The 18,891-nt window shown below is 43.3% G+C and overlaps 2 protein-coding genes across 5 annotated transcripts in view; one reads left to right on the top strand and one right to left on the bottom strand.

Moving 5' to 3' along the window:
- RAI2 (retinoic acid induced 2) overlaps positions 1-18,891 on the top strand; it is a 71,916-nt gene that overhangs the window by 49,220 nt on the left and 3,805 nt on the right. The gene's annotated exons all lie outside the window — the stretch shown is intronic.
- LOC125641756 (myb/SANT-like DNA-binding domain-containing protein 7) lies at positions 16,359-18,371 on the bottom strand. The gene is made up of 2 exons (XM_048862134.2): positions 17,702-18,371; positions 16,359-17,047 (listed from the first exon to the last, which is right to left on the bottom strand). Exons 1-2 carry the CDS (start codon positions 18,267-18,269, stop codon positions 16,983-16,985), a joined length of 633 nt encoding a protein of 210 aa, XP_048718091.1. The 5' UTR covers positions 18,270-18,371; the 3' UTR covers positions 16,359-16,982.

Below are 18,891 nucleotides of genomic sequence, written 5' to 3' on the forward strand. Positions count from 1 at the left end.
ATGCAGGGCTGCAATGGCCAGACAAAGAGGTGACTGTCCCCAGCTCCAGGGCTGCGGTTGGTGAGGAGAGACAGCCCTCCTTCCCAGCCTCAGCTCTGTGGCTGCTGTGGTAGGGGAGAGACCCCCCCACTTGTTCCCAGCCTCAGCTTGGGGGCTGCTGTGGCAGGGGAGAGACCCTCCCCCGCCCCCGTTTTCCCAGTCCCAGCTCGGAGGCTGCTGAGGTGGGGGAGAGAGGGCACATCTATCTCATTAGAAAGGTAAGACTACTGATCTTAAAATATGAGTTGTGTGCTTTTTATTTGTAGAACAAAAAACGTTAATTATTAAGGGTTTTTTTTTTTACATAGCGCTTTTATCCAAAGCGCTTTACAGTAGTTAGCTAACAGTACAAACAACATTTGGAAAGATCATTAAGTGGTCCCCCGAGACCCACAGCAATTTTCAAGTGGTCTGTGGAAAAAAAAAAGTTTGAGAACCACTGTTCTAAGTTGAATGGAACCCCTAGTGTTTGAATGCAAGTAACAATTCCAGACCCACACTATGTTTGAGATGAAGCAAAATACCTGTTCCTATAAAAATTTGCAACAGGAAGTGATACTTACTGAGTACCATCTTTGGACAAATTGTGAGACATGTTCAAACTCCTTAGATTCTAAATGGGATCAAGTTATCCTCAAGCTTACCATCTGTGAAATTAGAGTGGCAACTCTGTATGTAGTTCTCCTGACAACACCTCTGTGAGCTAAGGAAATACCATTATTACTTGGTCACAGCTGGGGAACTGTGGTCCAGAGAGGCTAAGTGACTTGTTCAAGGTCACACAGGAAGCTGTGATGGAGCAGAGAATTGAATCGGGGTGGCCCTAACCACTGAACCATCCTTCCTCGGTAGGCTTGCTCCCTGCAGTTCACCTCAATCAGCTACATCAAGGTAAAACTACACCTTGCCCTGATGACACTAGGATGTTACATTGTGTTAGCGATCTTATTGAAAAACACACCAATTTTTCCTAGTGTAGACAAGGGCAGTGGGGCTCCACAAGAGCTTGAGAGTTCATCCACGTGAATCCAGTTGCAGGGTTAGGACCTATATGAGTTTAACATGCGGTCATCCTGATTTGTTAGCATTTTATAACCACTTTGTACTAATACAAATGACAGGAAGACCGTGAATAATCTGGCCCAAAGGCCCAGAGATAAAATCATGGTACCACTGAATGGGAATTTTGCCATGGACTTCAGTGGAGCCAGGATTTCACCCAGATCTTTAGCTGTGGGTGGGGAGTAAAATGTGACATTAAGATGTGTTTGCATTCCTTCAGTCCTGGGTCCATCCCAGAGCCAGTTACATCCCCATTATAAATTAGAGCAACTTCCTGTGCCAGTTGCCAACAACAACCAGGTACCATTGTGACAACCAGCCTTGACGTCTGTGCCAGCTGCTGAATGACATAAGTGCCCATCTCTCCACTCCTCTTCATCAGAGGACCCCCTTTTTGCAAGGGCAATCCTTAAGAAGCTTGATCTGCTGGGTCTTTGTGCCAGCAGCTCGGAGCAGTTTTTGTCCCTGAGTATTTATTTATCAAGCTCCAAATGGGGTCTTCAGTGCATTGCAAGAGACATCAAGGGAAGGTTGATTTCAGTGGATGTCCTTGTAAATGCTTTAGGAGATTTTTCAAAATCAGCTGCTCAGTTTCGCTGTTTGAACTCAAAATCTGAACAAGGAGGCTGTTAACTTCTGAGTCACTCTGTTATGTTAAGGGAACCTGACAAAATGTATGCAACACGTGACTCAGCAGTAATTACAGTCTGTGAATTTATTTTCTTCCTCCGTGTGTCATGCTTAATATGTCAGATTTCCATACGGTATTTCAGCTTCAGATCAAATGTGTTGCCTACTGCAGGCTAAGCAAATTGCTATTTTTCATTGCTATTTTTCATTTTAGGCTGTACTAAACTAAAAAAGTGGTTTCTATGTTCTTTTGGAAAACGTAGCTACAATATATCTGTCCTTTATAGCATTGTGGTTTAGGGCTTTGAAATAGCGAGAGCTAGAACATGTTACAGATATGAGGGTACCTGAACCTTAGGGAGTAGCAAGATGAACTCCAATAATTTCAAACTCATCATGTTCTTACAGTACCTGTTTGCCGACTAATTCATCCAGTTATCAGAATTGTAAATGAATGGAGCTGAGCCAGGGAAAATGCATCTGGAAACACAGCAGCATGTGCTATCCCCATTATAGTTTGGGGTGTGCCACGGTCCCTATTGTAAACACAGTTGTTGAGGGTTTTTTAATTTGGTTATAAAAATTCATTACAGATTGAAAATTGTCAGATAAATGTTCTGTTCCTATCTCAGTACTCATTGTCTACCTCATCTACTTTGCCCTTGGGAGCAGAGACCAATGTCTCAGACGAGGGGCAAATCTTTTAAAAAATAAATAATTTAATTAATTGGGTTGATTTATTTTTAAATTAGAAAAAAGCAATTTCCCCTCTTTCCCAAAATGGATCACTGCCTGTAGACCAGTGGTTCTCAAACTAGGGCCACCGCTTGTTCATGGAAAGCCCCTGGTGGGCCGGGCCGGCTTGTTTACCTGTCATGTCCACAGGTTCGGCCGATCGCAGCTCCCACTGGCCGCAGTTTGCCGCTCCAGGCCAATTGGGGCTGCAGGAAGGGTGGTCAGCACATCCCTCGGCCCGCACCGCTTCCCGCAGCCCACGTTGGCCTGGAGCGGCGAACCGCAGCCAGTGGGAGCTGCGATCAGCTGAATCTGCGGACGCGGCCGGTAAACAGCCCGGCCCGCGAGGGGCTTTCCCTGAACAAGTGGTGGCCCTAGTTTGAGAACCACTGCTGTAGACTCTTGGCATGCCACTACACTACCATATAATATATATAATAGTAAACCCAAAACTTTGCAGATTATTAGTCTGTGAAGTAGGAAAATATTTTAACTGTTTCTAAAACAAAATATTTTAAAAAGATGAAATATGAAGATTTAAAAAAACTCCCCTACTGCTTTACATTATTTATGCATGAAGTACTTCTGAAAACATATTATGTAGTCAATATAATATCAATAATATGCAATTTTGTGCTGCTGTAATGATTTTCTTCCCCTGCAATCCCCTTTGTAGTTAATAGCCTACATATGAAAACCTTGACGGATCCATAAAGCAACATACATAAGTGGGGTTGAGGAGTCCTTATTAAAGAAGTACTTGATGCGTGGTCTGAGTCCTGGACTTCTGCTATTAGCTGGTATCCCCCCGAAATTGTATTTCTAGATTGACTTTTCATGGCATTCATATCATGTTCCATAATAGATCTCCGATATAAAGTAAAATAATATACCAGGTGCCAATGCCTAAAGGCTGCTTAAAGGATGGTGAATGTTACATATTGGTGAGGGGGAGGAGGGGAGTATGAGTGGCACAGCTTATATTCTGTAAGGAAAGAAGGGAAAAGATGTGATGCTGTGTGATGCACATCAATTGATAACCCCTGTGTGATCCAAAGGAGTAGTCACCAGGGTGACTGGAGAGGGTTAAAGAGGTGAAGAGAGGGCTGGAACCAAACCCCCAAACTGGTGTCTACCCCTGTTAGACGATGGGAAATGCAATCACCTGGAGGACTCTCCTAGCAATCTGATTGCTGGGTAGAATTAGGGGCAGAATTTTTAGCCCTATCTGTCCAACTCTGCTCCCAGATGATGCTTGTGTTCTGGATCTATTAGCCAGAAGTGCAATGTAAAGGGGAGCATAGCCTCTTTAAATATTCTTGGGTACGTCGATCCCTTTAGTTCTGCATGCACAGTACCTCCCCAGTGATATCCCCAGCTGCTCCAGATAGGGGTAGAGTCACTGCATCTATCTTGTGGTCCAGGGATAGGTTTTGCTAGCGTGTGGTCCCCCAGAACCATCGCTGAATATAACTGGTTCCCCCCGGGCATATTCAGACACGGCTGCACACTTTTCATCGGGCTCTGCACGTATCTTATGCTAGTTCCATACACAAGTGGGACTCAAATTGTAGCTGTGATGACCTTGCAACCTGGTGCATGGTGGGGTGTCCAACAGAGCTTCCGAGAAACTGAAATGAAGGGGAAAGCATTAATTTAATATTATTTGTGAGCTGAATACCCTTCTTCCTTTTGCTGTTTGAGGCATTCAGTACATCATCGGAAAAAGACACCGATGAGCCAGAACTTTCCAGTTCAGGTGCCTAGGCACCAAAATGAGGGGAAGTTGGGGAGGCAAGCGTGACTGAATTTGGGCCAGTTTTTTAGGTGCCTAAAGTTAGGCAACCAAGCCTGAGTATTCTGACTGTAGTTCACTTAAATATTTGCAGGTTCTTTAACTTTTAACTGATGTCGATAACAACATGATAAAGGCCTTATTTTTGCAGGGTTATTAATGAATCCCCCACAAGATTCCAGGTTGGAAGATGATGTGAGGTTTCAGCCAGGAAGCCACTTACAGAACTTGAGGGTGGTGGTGGGGGGGTGTGCGGAAGAATCCCTTAATGGTTTTAAAATTAAAAAGCACTTGCCCTCAACCCCCCAGGACAGGTAAATAATACAATTTGTATTTATAGGGCACCCATGTAAATGAAAGCCACTGGATCGTTAAACACAGAGTAAATGTAAGCAACAAGGCCTGCTAAATATCGGAACAGGGGCAGAAATGAAAAACAAGACACACACCAAAACCCCATCCCAAATGCACATAAATAAAACATCCCCGTCAGATGAGGGGTGCCAGTGTTAACGTTGTATTTTCTTGCTTTTGTCAGTGTGCATCTTCATAATTTTTTATGAGAGAGAGGACCTTTATGGGAGGATGACTTTAATAGGTGAGATAGCTGATAATGGATATGTCTACCTGACATCAGGAGCTATGATTGCAGCTTTAATATAGATAGCACGAGTACCAATAGCAGTGAAGCTATGACAGTGGGGGCTTCAGCATGGACTGCACAAGTGTACACAGGACCCTGAGTACTTCAGCATGGGCTAGCTACCTGAGCAAGTCTCTGCTGCCTTGGCTTTGCCGCTGTTGGTACTCACGCTAGCTAGATTAAAGTTAGCTTGGGTATGTCTACACGTACTGCAGTTACACCTCTGACTGCAGTGTAGACACACTCAATGTGTGGACATGATTCTATGATCCTTAGAACAGTTTTTGGTCTGTTATATCTGTGTAAATCAGAATAATTCTATAGTGGAGTTACTCCTGGTGTAACTGAAATCAGAATTTTACTGACTAATTTCCATAGGAGTTCTGCTGGAGTGAAGACTGAACAACCCAGGCTAATACTGGCAACGGTATTAGTGAGGCTGAGCAACAGGCTTAAGCTATTTTTCTCCCCTGTAACTATAGCTCCTGAGCTCTGAAGACTATTAAAGACTATTCTGGTCCAAATTCTGCTATAATTTACTCACCTTGCAGTTCTACTGAAATCAGGGCTTATAATTTTGCTTTTATGTACAGTGCTTTGCACATACTAAAATGGGTTGGCAACCTTTCAGAAGTGGTGTGCCAAGTCTTCATTTATTCACTCTAATTTAAGGTTTCGTGTGCCAGTAATACATTTTAACGTTTTTAGAAGGTCTCTTTCTATAAGTCTATAATATACAACTAAACTACTGTTGTATGTAAAGTAAGTAAGGGTTTTAAAATGTTTAAGAAGCTTCATTTAAAATTAAATTTAAAATGCAGAGCTCCCCCCAGACCAGTGGCCAAGACCTGGGCAGTGTGAGTGCCACTGAAAATCAGCTCGCGTGCCGCTTTTGGCATGTGTGCCATAGGTTGCCTACCCCTGTACTAAAAGAAAATCCTACATGTCCACTGTTGCCAGCTCTCATGATGTTGTTGTGAATCTCGTGCTATTTGGTGTTTTTCTGGTAATCCCAGCTGCTAGAGTCATGTGCTTATTTGAGAATCTCAACTTTTTGGAATGAAAGTTTCTAACTTTCATGGTGGTGGAAGAAAGCTTGAAAACGTTAACCCTCCAGGCTCAAATACCAGAAGGCAAATAAAAAGTGCCCCAGATTTTTTTCTGAGATCTCACTCTTTTTTAAAAACCAATTTTCATCATTCTTTGTGGTCAGACTCATGAACATTGAGCACTTAGGGTTGGCAATTGTACTGCTCTTTAGGCTTCTGAAGTACTGATTAATGTTGTTAGTTATTTCTATCCTGCCATAGTTTCATTGGGTGGATGGTGCACAAAGCTAAAAGAAAACACATTGTTCTTGAATAAAGCTTACAGTGTAAGTCTCCAATCCTGCACTGAGCTCCGTGTAGGCACAAGGATCTGCCCATGTAGAGTTCAGTACAAGACTTGTCTGTCTTCATCTTCTTTCCCATCAAGCACCTTGTTTGTTATTGTCCCACGTAATGTTACATTACATAAGAACGTCCATACTGGGTCAGACCAAAGGTCCATCTTGCCCAGTATCCTGTCTTTCGACAGTGGCCAACGCCAGGTGCCCCAGAGGGAATGAACAGAATAGGTAATCATCAAGTGATCCATCCCCGATCACCCATTCCCAGCTTCTGGGAAACAGAGGCTAGGGACACCATCCCTGTTCATCCTAGGTAATAACCATTGATGGACGTATCCTCCATGAATTTATCTAGTTCTTTTTTGAATGCTGTTATAGTCTTTGTCTTCACAACACCCTCTGGCAAGGAGTTCCACAGGATGACTCTGCATTCTGTGAAAAAACACTTCCTTTTGCATGTTTTAAACCTGCTGCCTATTGATTTCATTTGGTGATCCCTAGTTCTTGTGTTTATGAGAAGGAGTAAATAACACTTCCTTATTTACTTTCTCCACACCAGTCATGATTTTAGAGACCTCTATTGTATTCCCCCTTTGTCGTCTCTTTTCCAAGCTGAAAAGTCCCAGTCTTATTGATGTCTCCTCATACGGAAGCCGTTCCATACCCCTAATCATTTTTATTGCCCTTTTCTGTATGTTTTCCAATTCCAATATATTTTTTTTGAGATGGGGCGACCACATCTGCACACAGTATTCAAGATGTGGGTATACCTTGGATTTATATAGAGGCAATATGATATTTTCTGTCTTATTATCTATCCCTTTCTTAATCATTCCCAGCATTCTGTTTGCTTTTTTGACTGCTGCTACACATTGAGTGGATGTTTTCAGAGAACTATCCACAATGACTCCAAGATCTTTCTTGAGTGGTAACAGCTAATTTAGACCCCATCATTTTATATGTATAGTTGGGATTGTTTTCCAATGTGCATTACTTTGCATTTGTCAACACTGAATTTCATCTGCCATTTTGTTACCCAGTCACCCAGTTTTGTGAGATCCCTTTTGTAGCTCTTCACAGTCTGCTTGGGACTTAACTATCTTGAGTAGTTTTGTATCATCTGCAAATTTTGCCACCTCACTGTTTACCCCTTTTTCCAGATCATTTATGAATATGTTGAATAGGACTGGTCTCAGTACAGACCCCTAGGGAGACACCAATGTTTACCTCTCTCTCCATTCTGAAAACTGACCATTTATTCCTACCCTTTGTTTCCTGTCTTTTAACCAGTTTTGATCCTTGATCCTTCCATTTTATTGTTTGTATTGGGGTAACACCTGGTTATACAGTGGAGTCTTGGTCCATAATCAGAAAAGGCAGTCCTGTCCCAAAAGAGCTTAACCACAACAATTGACACTGTGCAGACACATTGCTGTGCCTGCGCGGAGCCCGATTAGTGTGCCCACGCACTCTCAAATTGCAGGATTGAGGCCTACGATTCTAAGCAAAACACTTCACAGCAGGACACTCTTTAAATTTATTCTGTAAAATGCCTAGCACACTTTGGATGCTCTATAAATAATTAATAATGAGATAAGGAGCAAGACGTGGTGCATACAAGCAGGTAAACTAGAAGGATAAGCTGGGCTTAATGGCTTTAGAGAGACAAATTCTTTGGTTCCATCTTATGGCACATAAGTGCTGACATGATAGAATTAATCACCACTCTTTTAAATGGGATTTCCATGTAGTTAACATGTAGTTTCCTATAAAATAACATACATCATTGCATGGTCCTATGCACTTAACTCCTATCACCATCCCAGGGGGAACCTAGCAGTATTTAACCTAGGTCTCTTTTCAGTGCTGTGAGTTAAAACAAACAAAAATAAATTAAATATTAAACCAGTAAGCGAAATCAAATCAGTTTCTGGGACTGAAGCTTGGTAGATGGTAAGAGGAAATTTTAAGATTTCACTCACTTGTATTAAATTGCAGCTTTATAATATGTACATTAAATAGGCCATCTGTGACATGAACACTGAAAAATTATTCTATGAAATTAAATCTTACGGGTTATTTAATGAAAGAGACATGGTGGGTGAGATAATATCTTTTATTGGACCAACTTCTGTTGGTGAACAAGACAAGCTTTTGAGCTACACAGCTGTTCAAGTCTGGGAACGGTATTTAGAGTGTCACAATTAAATACAAGTTGGAACAGATTGTTAAGCATAAGAAGTTAACACATGGTGCAAGAGACCATTCAGGGTGAGGTGGGCAGTTAACATCTCTGCTGTCAATAGACTAAGGAGTTATAGATCGTTCTAATGAGACATAAAACCAGTGTCTCCATTGAGTCCATGATGTTTAGTGTTTAGCAAAGTTATGGATTTAAGCTCCCAGACTCGTCTTTAGAAGGTGTCGTGCAGGTTTCCTTTGAGGATGAGGACTGAGAGGTCAGATATAGAGTGATTGTTTTGTGAAAAGTGTTTGCCTAGGAGTGATAGTGTGTTTTGTCTGTTATCATTTCTCTGTGTGAGTTCATTTGAGAGCATAGTGATTGTCTGTTTTCACCCACACAGTTGGGGCATTTGATGCACTGGATGAGGTACAACACATGTTCTGAGAGGCACGTGTAGGACCCCTGGATCTTGAAAGGTGTATTATATGGGGTGTTGATCATTGTAGCCGTGGAGATACGTCTGCAGGTTTTGCATCTGTTGTGATGACAGGATCTGGTGTTGCTTTGAATTGGTGTGTCCTGGTCTGTGGCGAGGTTGGGGGTTTGTTTGAAGGCCAGAAGAGGGGGTTTATGAAAGATTTTTTTTTCAAGATGTGGCCCCCAGCAGGTATGAGCTGTAATTGTTTGATGCACGTTCTCTCAGGTATTTGGGTGGCCTGTTCTATGATCTGATCTACCTCTCTGGTGGAATGTCCTTGTTTTGTGCAGGTTGTTTTAAGTGTTTTAAGGTGTGTATCCTGGACTTTCTTCCACATAACATATTCTGAATTATCTGAGTGCCTGGCTGTAGCTAACAGATTTCTTGGTGTGTCTGGGGTGGTGACTGGATCTGTGAAGGTAGGTGTGCTGATCCGTGGGTTTCTTGTATATAGATGTCTGTAGTGTTCCATTGTTGAAGCTAATCACGATGTCTAGGAAATTGATGCTGGTGTGGGAGCATTCCAAAAAGAGTTTGATGGGTGGGTGGCGGTAGTTGAAGTTGTGATGGAAATTTATGACGGAGTTTAGGTCGTTTGTCGAGAGGATGAAAATATCATCAGTGTATTTTAGGTATATCATTGGTTTTGTGGTGCATTTTTCCAGTATTTTTTTCTAGAGATGGGTCAGGAAGAGATTGGTATATGGGGAATGTAAAGTTGTAATGGGTGAGTGTAGCGATATGTTTTGTGTGGATATCTGAGGGTTGTCCATTGTCTTGTAGATGTTTGAGGCAGACAGTGAAGCCATTATTGCGAAGGATGTTGGTGCATAGAGAGGTGACACCTATGATGGCAAGGATGATGATCTGAGGGAGGTTGTTAATGTTACAGCGTTTCTGGAGGAAGTCAGTTGCATCCTGGAGGGAGCTGGCCTTTGTGTGGTGAATGATTTTAAGATGTTTTCTATGAGCCCAGATAGTCCTTCAGTAAGAGTGCCATGGCCAGATGTGATGGGTCTGCCTGGGTTCCCTTTTTTGTGTATCTTGGGAAACATGTAGAAGGTTCCTGGCTAGGTTCCTAACAGATAATGTTGTAAAGTTTCTCTTGGAGTTGTTTGGGGGAAGGATTAGATGATATCTTTAAAGTCCTGTGGTGTGGGGTCTTCTTTGAGGTCTTTATAGTAGGTGGTGTCAGAGAGTTGTCCGTTAGTCTCATTGACACAGTCATCATGGTTGAGGACTATGATGGCGCCTCCTTTGTCTGCTGTTTGATGAGTAGCTGGTGGTTGGATTTCAGGGACTGTATAGCTTTGGTGGAGGTGAAGATGGAGAGATGGAGGTGGATGTGATGTTTGTTATGGATTTTACTGTCAATTATTTTTTGCCTGAAGCAATCAATGTAACGATCAACTGAATGGTTTTGTCTGTTGGAGGGTGTCTAGTCAGGTGATTCTTTTTTTTTAATGACTTGTCAGTGGGAACGTGGTAATTGTGGGTGGTGTCATCTTTGTTGTGAAAGAATTTTTTGTGGTAGAGTTGGAGAAAAATTTATTTTAGTCCTCCACATGTTAGTATAGTATCAGGTTTTGTGTTGTGGGAGAAGTTCAGTCCCTTGGCAAGTACAGATAATTCATCTCTGGTAATGGGTAGTCTTGATAAAATTTATGATGTTGAGGTATTGTGTAGTGTCCATGTGGCAGGTCATAGTGTCTTGGTTTCTCCCAGAAGTCTTTTTTTTTAACCCACTCCAATTTTATGCAGAGAGAAATATATGAGTATTAGCATTAAAGTTGGAAAAAGTAGCTGAGCTACTCTTCCGAATTTCAATTACATTTTGGATCCCTTAGCAAGGAGTACAGTCTAAAGGGGAGATGGTCCTTTAAAAAAATTCTCCTTTGGTTCCTGGATCTCTTCAACTCTGCATTCACAGTACATATACACATTTTAAATAAAATGTAATAATTAGTGTAGACCGCACCTCCACCGATAGGTAGTGCTGTATCTTTATTTTAGGATTAAGTTGCTGTCTTGTTTTGATATTACATCATTGTATCTGGTCAGGAGGTTTATAGGAAGATTTAGTCCTGCATGTGTTTGCTGGAGTTGTTACTTGTAGTGCCCCAATAAATCCTTTGATTTCTATAAGTGAATATTCTGATATTGGCAATTGTCTAGTTGGATTGGCTTGTAGGTCAGAAGGGAAAAATATTATAAACAGTGCAGTGGACAGTTCTACTTTTGATAGATACAGTGGATAGTTCTACTATTACATCTTAAACCCAAACAATGTTTGTCAGACCGCTATGTATTGTTCGCATGTTGTTTTATATGATGATGTGAAATATGATAATACATTTTACATCTATTCTCTGCTGTGCTCACGTACATAAGAACAAACTGTCATAGAAATAAGCAAGCTATCTTTCCACACGTGTGTAAAGGAGAGGAAGAGCATAGGTTTAGTTTTCTAGCAGCTTTACAGTTAATGTGCGTAGGAGAAAAATGTTGGCAGAGCACATCATGTTATAAGGACTGCAGAATTTGAGATTGTGCCTTTTCACCGTTCTAAATCTGTGTGCATGCAGTTCTGATTTTGGGGGCTGCTGCCATTATCCAGTTCTGGCAAACCTGGTCAGTGTTTAAACCCTTAAATAGACCTGTATATGAGAGCTTGCTTTCTCTCTGCTGTCTTTGATTTACTGTCTTGAATTGAAAATACACAGATAGACTTGGGAGCTTTGGATCAGGCCCTTTCTGTTGCCTTCAGTGGGCATGCATACCTCTAATGCAGGACTTGAAAAAATTTACCAGACTCCTATTAGCCAGGGACTGATGCAAAAGATGGGGGAAGACTGCCAACAAGGTCCAAAACCAAAACCCTGCAGAGAAGGCCAACCCTGCTGCTGCCAGGACTCCTGCCAGAGAACTCTCCGTAGACACTGATTTAGATGCTCCATTGACTCCTAGCTGCTGTTGCAGGGCTAAGGTAGAGTTGAGTGATGTCCACTGTTCTACTCCTCCCCTGTCCTCTTGGCTTCTGCCAGATGTTATGAAAGTTGGTCTGTTGTTCTGCCCCAGCCTGTGGTTCTTTTTTGATGAGGGGTTGCCTCTTCCTTCCTTCCCAACCCCACGCACGAATAGCTACAATGCATGCCCCTGCTTAGCGCTTTGCCAAGCAGGAACAACAGGAGCCCCCACCCCAGGCATTCCAAAATCATGAGATTGTAAAAATAATAAATTTGGGGTTCTTTTGCTTGGCCTTCTGGTATTTTTGGAGCCTTAGGGGTCACATTTTCAAGCCTTTCTCCACAACCTGAAGGGCTAGAAGCATCCTTTTTCTTTTTAAAAAAGAAAGCTGACATTTTTCCCATAATCCCCTGACTCCAAGTGCTGAGAGAGTTGGCATAAAATTGAGAGGTGGCAACGCTGTGAAATGAAAATGATTCTTATCAGTTTTATAGCTGCCCTTGGAGGTTTTGTCATTCACCCTTGCCCACTAGCAAGAGAGACAAGAATGAAAAAAAAATACAACCCCTACTTTATCATTTAACATAATTTAAAAACACACAGCGCCTCCCCCTCTTTCCCCTTTGCAGTTCCCACTCTCACAGTTCTGCATCTCTGTTGCTAACAAGCCAGAACCCTCAAGCAGTGCCAGAAATATTTTCCACATAATAGAGACACAGACGACTCAGCATAGAAAACAGTATTTGAGCGTGTTTAAAGATATCCCTAGCCTTTTCTCCAAGGTGTCAGATTATGATACATGAGGTCTTCTTTCGCTGTCTAGCTATGTCCTCTGCCTCCAGCCCTGTAACATTTTAAGGCAGCAGTGTGGGGTTTTATGATGTTTTATACTTTCATCTCCTGCAGTTATCCCTGTTTCCCTCCTGGAGTCTGTATGTATGGCATACTAAGTCATCACGTCTGTAGTGTAATTTTCACCCTGTGTTCCCTATTTTTCAATGTCAATTGAACTTGGTAGAGGAATAGAAGGTCGTCTTCTGCCCTTACAAGATCATCATTTCCCATGAAACCACAGAAATTTCTGTTTTAAAATACATAAAAAAATCAGAGAAATCTGACCTAATTTGCCAAGGATACAAAATGCATTTCTGCGTGCCAACATTTAGAGAAGCAACTAGACGGGTGGAAAATACAGTAGGTAAGGAATTTGAAAGTATCAATTAAAAACAGAGCAGAACAGAGCTTTAAAAAAAGAGATGCTTTTCCTGGATTTTTCTAATTTACTAACATGAACAGGAAGGTTTTGGTTTTTGAAAACTTGAACTTGCCAAGTGCTGTTACCTGCATTATCTTTATTTTTAGAAATGTTTGTTCTTTACTTTCCAAAAACAGGCTGGCATGATTTTGTTGTTAGTTCAAGCACGTTTGTTACAGTTTGAATCACTGATGGGTTTTTCTGTTTGGAAAGCAAAAATCTAATAATTGTTTTTATTTAATTTGCTTTATCTAGAGCTGGGCAAATAATCAAAAAACACAGCACCCTGTATATGTGGATGTTTGATTCAAAGAATGTAATGAAATAAGAATATTCATAAATTATTCTCTCAGTTCTAGAAACTAGGTGAGTAAGAGGGGAAAATAACAGAGTAATTTGCTACTAAAATAAAAGTTTGATAAATTATGGTCTTATTATTCAGCCAGCCTTAAAATATTGGCCACTCACATATTTGTAGTGTAACACACTGTGATACCTACATCCCAATACAAAGATTTAAGTCACAGGAGAGGACAGTGAGATCATAATTTAATTTTTATTTTTTTCTGTCTTGGTCATTTTTTTTAGCCGTTGGATGTGTTTTATTTGGTCTTGGAAGGATTAGATTTTTATTGGTAAATGTTGATTTCACAATGAAAAAATATTCCATCAATAATAATCAAAATGTACATATAGGCAAAGTAAGAAAAATGCTACTTGAGAACTTACTGAAGTTTGATTTAAGTCTATTTACTTTGTATATTTTGACATGTGATTTTGACAATTTGTATTTTAAGTTTTAACTTTTTGAATCTCAACATCTACTGTCATTAAATAATTGTTAGGCACTTCCCATAATTTCCAATCTAAATGGATACAAATTGGAAAAAATGCTTAAAAATAAATATTGATATAATCTGTCAAAATTATAAAAAATCAAATTTCGCCAAGCTTTGATTTATTATATTCCCTTTTAGCTTGTGCATTATGGCCCCAATCCTTCAAACACTTACACATGTGCGTAAATTTACACTCATGAATAGGCTCATTGAGTCAGGGAAACTACTTACATGCTTTAGGTTACTCATTTGCATAAGCATTTGTAGATCAGACCCTATGGGTATGTCTACACTACGAAATTAGGTCAAATTTATAGAAGTCGAGTTTTAGAAAGCGATTTTATACAGTCGATTGTGTGTGTCCCCACTAAGCGCATTAAGTCGGCGGAGTGCATCCACAGTACCGAGGCTAGCGTCGACTTTCAGAGCGTTGCACTGTGGGTAGCTATCCCACAGTTCCCGCAGTCTCCACTGCCCATTGGAATTCTGGGTTAAGCTCCCAATGCCTGATGGGGCAAAAACATAGTCACAGATGGTTTTGGGTACATGTCGTCGTCAGTCGTCCCTCCTTCTGTGAAAGCAACGGCAGACAATCGTTTCACGCCTTTTTTTCCATGCGAGCGCCATATTGCTTTGGTGCAGATGGTGCAGTAGGACTGATAACCGTCATCATCCAACCACCGCTTCCGCTGCCACTCTGCTCTCCTGCTCTTGTCTCCATAGCGAATTTCTCCATGTTGTGTCTCATGGACTCCTGCTCTCATGAATCCACCTTGTGGGTCGTCAGCCACTGCTTCCGCTGCCACTCTGCTCTCCTGGTGGTCTCGCAGGGCCGCTTCCGCTGCAACTCTGCTCAGCTGCTCTTGTCTCGCCATACCATGGCAAGCGTGCAGCCCGCTCAGCTGTTGTGTCCTGGCAGCAGACGGTGCACTAGGTCTCCAAACCATCGTCATTGAACAACCGCTTCTGCTGCCACTCTGCTCTCCTGCAGACTCCATACCACGGCAAGCATGGAGCCCGCTCAGATCACCGCAGCAGTTATGAGCAGTGTAAACACCTCACACATTATCGTGCAGTATATGCAGAACCAGAACCTGCAAAAGCAGTGAGGAGGCGATGGCAGCATGGTGACGAGAGTGATGAGGACATGGACACAGACTTCTCTCAAAGCACAGGCCCTGGCAATTTGGCCATCCTGGTGGCAATGGGGCAAGTTCATGACATGGAACGCCGATTCTGGGCCTGTGAAACAAGCACAGGCTGGTGGGACCGCATAGTGTTGCAGGTCTGGGATGAGTCCCAGTGGCTGCGAAACTTTTGCATGCGTAAGGGCACTTTCATGGAACTTTGTGACTTGCTTTCCCCTGTCCTGAAGCACAAGAATACCAATATGAGAGCAGCCCTCACAGTTCACAAGCGAGTGGCAATAACCCTTTGGAAGCTTGCAACGCCAGACAGCTACCGGTCAGTCAGGAATCAATTTGGAGTGGGCAAATCTACTGTGGGGGCTGCTGTGATCCAAGTAGCCAACACAATCACTGAGCTGCTGCTGTCAAGGGTAGTGACTCTGGGAAATGTGCAGGTCATAGTGGATGGCTTTGCTGCAATGGGATTCCCTAACTGTGGTGGGGCGATAGACAGAACTCATATCCCTATCTTGGGACTGGACTACCAAGGCAGCCAGTACATAAACCGAAAGGGGTACTTTTCAGTGGTGTGGAAGCATCAACGTGGGATGGCCGGGAAAGGTACATGATGCTTGCATCTTCAGGAACTCTGGTCTGTATGAACAGCTGTAGCAAGGGACTTACTTTCCAGACCAGAAAATATCCGTTGGGGATGTTGAAATGCCTATAGTTATGCTTGGGGACCCAGCCTACCCCTTAATGCCCTGGCTCATGAAGCCATACACAGGCACCCTGGACAGTAGTCAGGAGCTGTTCAACTACAGGCTGAGCAAGTGCAGAATGGTGGTAGAATGTGCGTTCAGACGTTTAAAAGCACGCTGGCGCAGTTTACTGACACGGTTAGACCTCAGTGAAACCAATATTCCCATTGTTATTACTGCTTGCTGTGTGCTCCACACTCTCTCTGTGAGAGTAAGAGGGAGATGTTTATGGCGGGGTGGGAAGTTGAGGCAAATTGCCTGGCTGCTGATTATGCACAGCCAGACACCAGGGCAGTTAGAAGAGCACAGTAGGGCGCGCTGCGCTTCAGAGAAGCTTTGAAAACCAGTTTCATGACTGGCCAGGCTACGGTGTGACAGTTGTTTTTCTCCTTGATGAAAACCTGCTCCCTTGGTTCACTCTACTTCCCTGTAAGCCAACCACCCTCCCCTCCCCTCTTTGATCACCGCTTGCAGAGGCAATAAAGTCATTGTTGTTTCAGATTCATGCATTCTTTATTAATTTGTCACACAAATAAGGGAATAACTGCCAAGGTAGCCCGGGAGTGGTGGGGGAGGAGGGAAGCACCGGGTGGGGTGGTGGATGAGGGGAGGAGGGAAGGACAAGGCCACACTGCACTTCAAAACTTATTGAATGCCAGCCTTCTGTTGCTTGGACAGTCCTCTGGGGAGTGGTTGGGTGCCCAGAGGGGGGGGGGCCCCCCGCATTCTTGGGCGTCTGGGTGAGGAGGCTATGGAACTTGGGGAGGAGGGCAGTTGATTACACAGGGGCTGCAGTGGTGGTCTGTATCTTTCCTGCACCTCAACCATATGCCAGAGCCTATCAGTTTGATCCTCCAGTAGCCTCAGCATTGCATCCTGCCGCCTCTCATCGTGCTGCCGCCACCTCTTCTGTTGCTGTAGCCATCTATCCTCTTGCACGTTCCTCCTGTCCTCATGTTCATTTTGTGCTTTCCTGGACTCTGCCATTGTCTGCCTTCACGCATTCTGCTGGGCTCTTTCAGTTTGGGTGGCCTGCATGAGCTCAGAGAACATTTCATCGCGAGTGCGGTTTTTTTTCACCTTCTTATCTGCGCTAGCCTCTGGGACGGAGATGCTAGTGACAGCACTGAAACATTTGCAGCTGTGGGAGGAATAAAAGGGAGATTAAAATTGAAAAAGTCACACTGGCCACTTAAGAGGAGGGGCTGATGTTTTCGGGTTAACGTGCAGCACAACCCCCCCACACACACGCACACCCAATTCTCTGGGATGATCGCTTCACCCCTTCCCCCCACCGTGTGGCTAAGCGGGGATGATTTCTTTTCAGCCACAGGCAAACAGCCTAGCAGGAACGGACACCTCTGAATGTCCCCTGAATAAAATTCCCCTGTTTCAACCAGGTGACAATGAATATCATCACTCTCCTGAGGATAACACAGAGAGATAAAGAACAGATGTTGCTTGAATGCCAGCAAATGCCGGGACCACACGCAGCCATGCTTTCTTATGCAGTGATTCCAGACTACATGCTACTGGCCTGCCGTGGTAAAGTGTCCTACTATGGCAGAGGCAATAAGGCTGCCCTCCCCAGAAACCTTTTGCAAAGCTTTGGGAGTACCTCCAGGACAGCTTCATGGAGATGTCCCTGGAGGATTTCCACCCTATCCCCAGACACGTTAACAGACTTTTCCAGTAGCTGTACTGGCCGCAAATGCATCCCAAGTCTTCAGAGCAAATTAATCATTAAACATGCTTGCTTTTAAACCGTGTATTATATTTACAAAGGTAGACTCACCAGAGCTGCCTTCTTCGCCTTCAAGGTCTGGGAGCACAGGTTGGGAGGGTATTGGATCCAGGGTGATAAACGGTTCCTGGCTGTCGGGGAGAACAGTTTCTCCGCTTGCTTGCTGTGCGCTATCTTCAACCTCCCCCTCCTCCTCATCTTCTTCATCCCCAAAATCCTCATCCCTGTTGCGTGAGACTCCACCCTTGCAGGAGTCCACGTACAGGGCTGGGGCAGTGGTAGGGACACCCCCTAGAATTGCATGCAGCTCATCATAGAAGTGGCATGTCTGGGGCTCTGACCCCGAGCGGGCGTTTGCCTCTTTGGTTTTTTGGTAGGCTTGCCTAAGCTCCTTAAGTTTCACTCGGCACTGCTGTAGGTCCCTGTTATAGCCTCTGTCCTTCATGTCCTTGGAGATTTTTTCAAATATTTTGGCATTTCTTCTTTTCGAACGGAGTTCTGATAGCACGGATTCGTCTCCCCATACAGCAATCAGATCCAGTACCTCCCGTTTGGTCCATGCTGGAGCTCTTTTGTGATTCTGGGACTCCATGGTCACCTCTGCTGATGGGCTCGCCATGCTGGCCAAACAGGAAATGAAATTCAAAAGGCTTTTCCTGTCTACCTGGCCAGTGCATCTGAGTTCAGAGTGCTGTCCAGAGCAGTCACAATGGAGCACTGTGGGATAGCTCCCAGAGGCCAATACCGTCAAATTGCATCCACACTAACCCAAATTCGACCTGGCGATGTTGATTTCAGCCCTAAGCCTCTTGTCGGGGAGAAGTACAGAAATTGATTTTAAGAGCCCATTAAGTTGACAGAAATGGCTTCATTGTGTGGACGGGTGTAGGGTTAAATCGATCTAACGCTGCTAAATTCGACCTAAACTCGTCGTGTAGACCAGGGCTAAGATGTCAAATTGTGGAGTTACATTTAACTTCATTTTATCTCAGTAAGAAACAGGACTGAAACAAATAAGGGAGAAAACCTCCTGAGCTGTTCAGCCTAACAAATGCATGAACAATAATGCAGATATAACTTGAGGCAGTAAAATGCAGGTTAACGTACCTGGAACTGTAAATTTGGGGTGCTTTTCTACTTCCCCATGGTAACAGAGTTAAATATAGACAAGTTTCCATGGCAGTTGTTATCACAGGATGGAACAGTTTAGGAGCATCACCTTCTTGTTTTCTTCTGTACTA

Source organism: Caretta caretta, chromosome 1 (assembly GCF_965140235.1).
Source record: "Caretta caretta isolate rCarCar2 chromosome 1, rCarCar1.hap1, whole genome shotgun sequence".
In the NCBI taxonomy this organism is placed as follows: domain Eukaryota; kingdom Metazoa; phylum Chordata; order Testudines; family Cheloniidae; genus Caretta; species Caretta caretta.

Excerpts from the sequence above, each read along its gene's own strand:
- LOC125641756 (XM_048862134.2), bottom strand. The coding sequence starts at position 18,269 with ATGGCGAGCCCATCAGCAGAGGTGACCATGGAGTCCCAGAATCACAAA. Across the intron at positions 17,048-17,701 it reads AGGCGAAGAAGGCAGCTCTG|CTGCAAATGTTTCAGTGCTG; the intron begins GTGAGTCTACCT and ends TTCCTCCCACAG.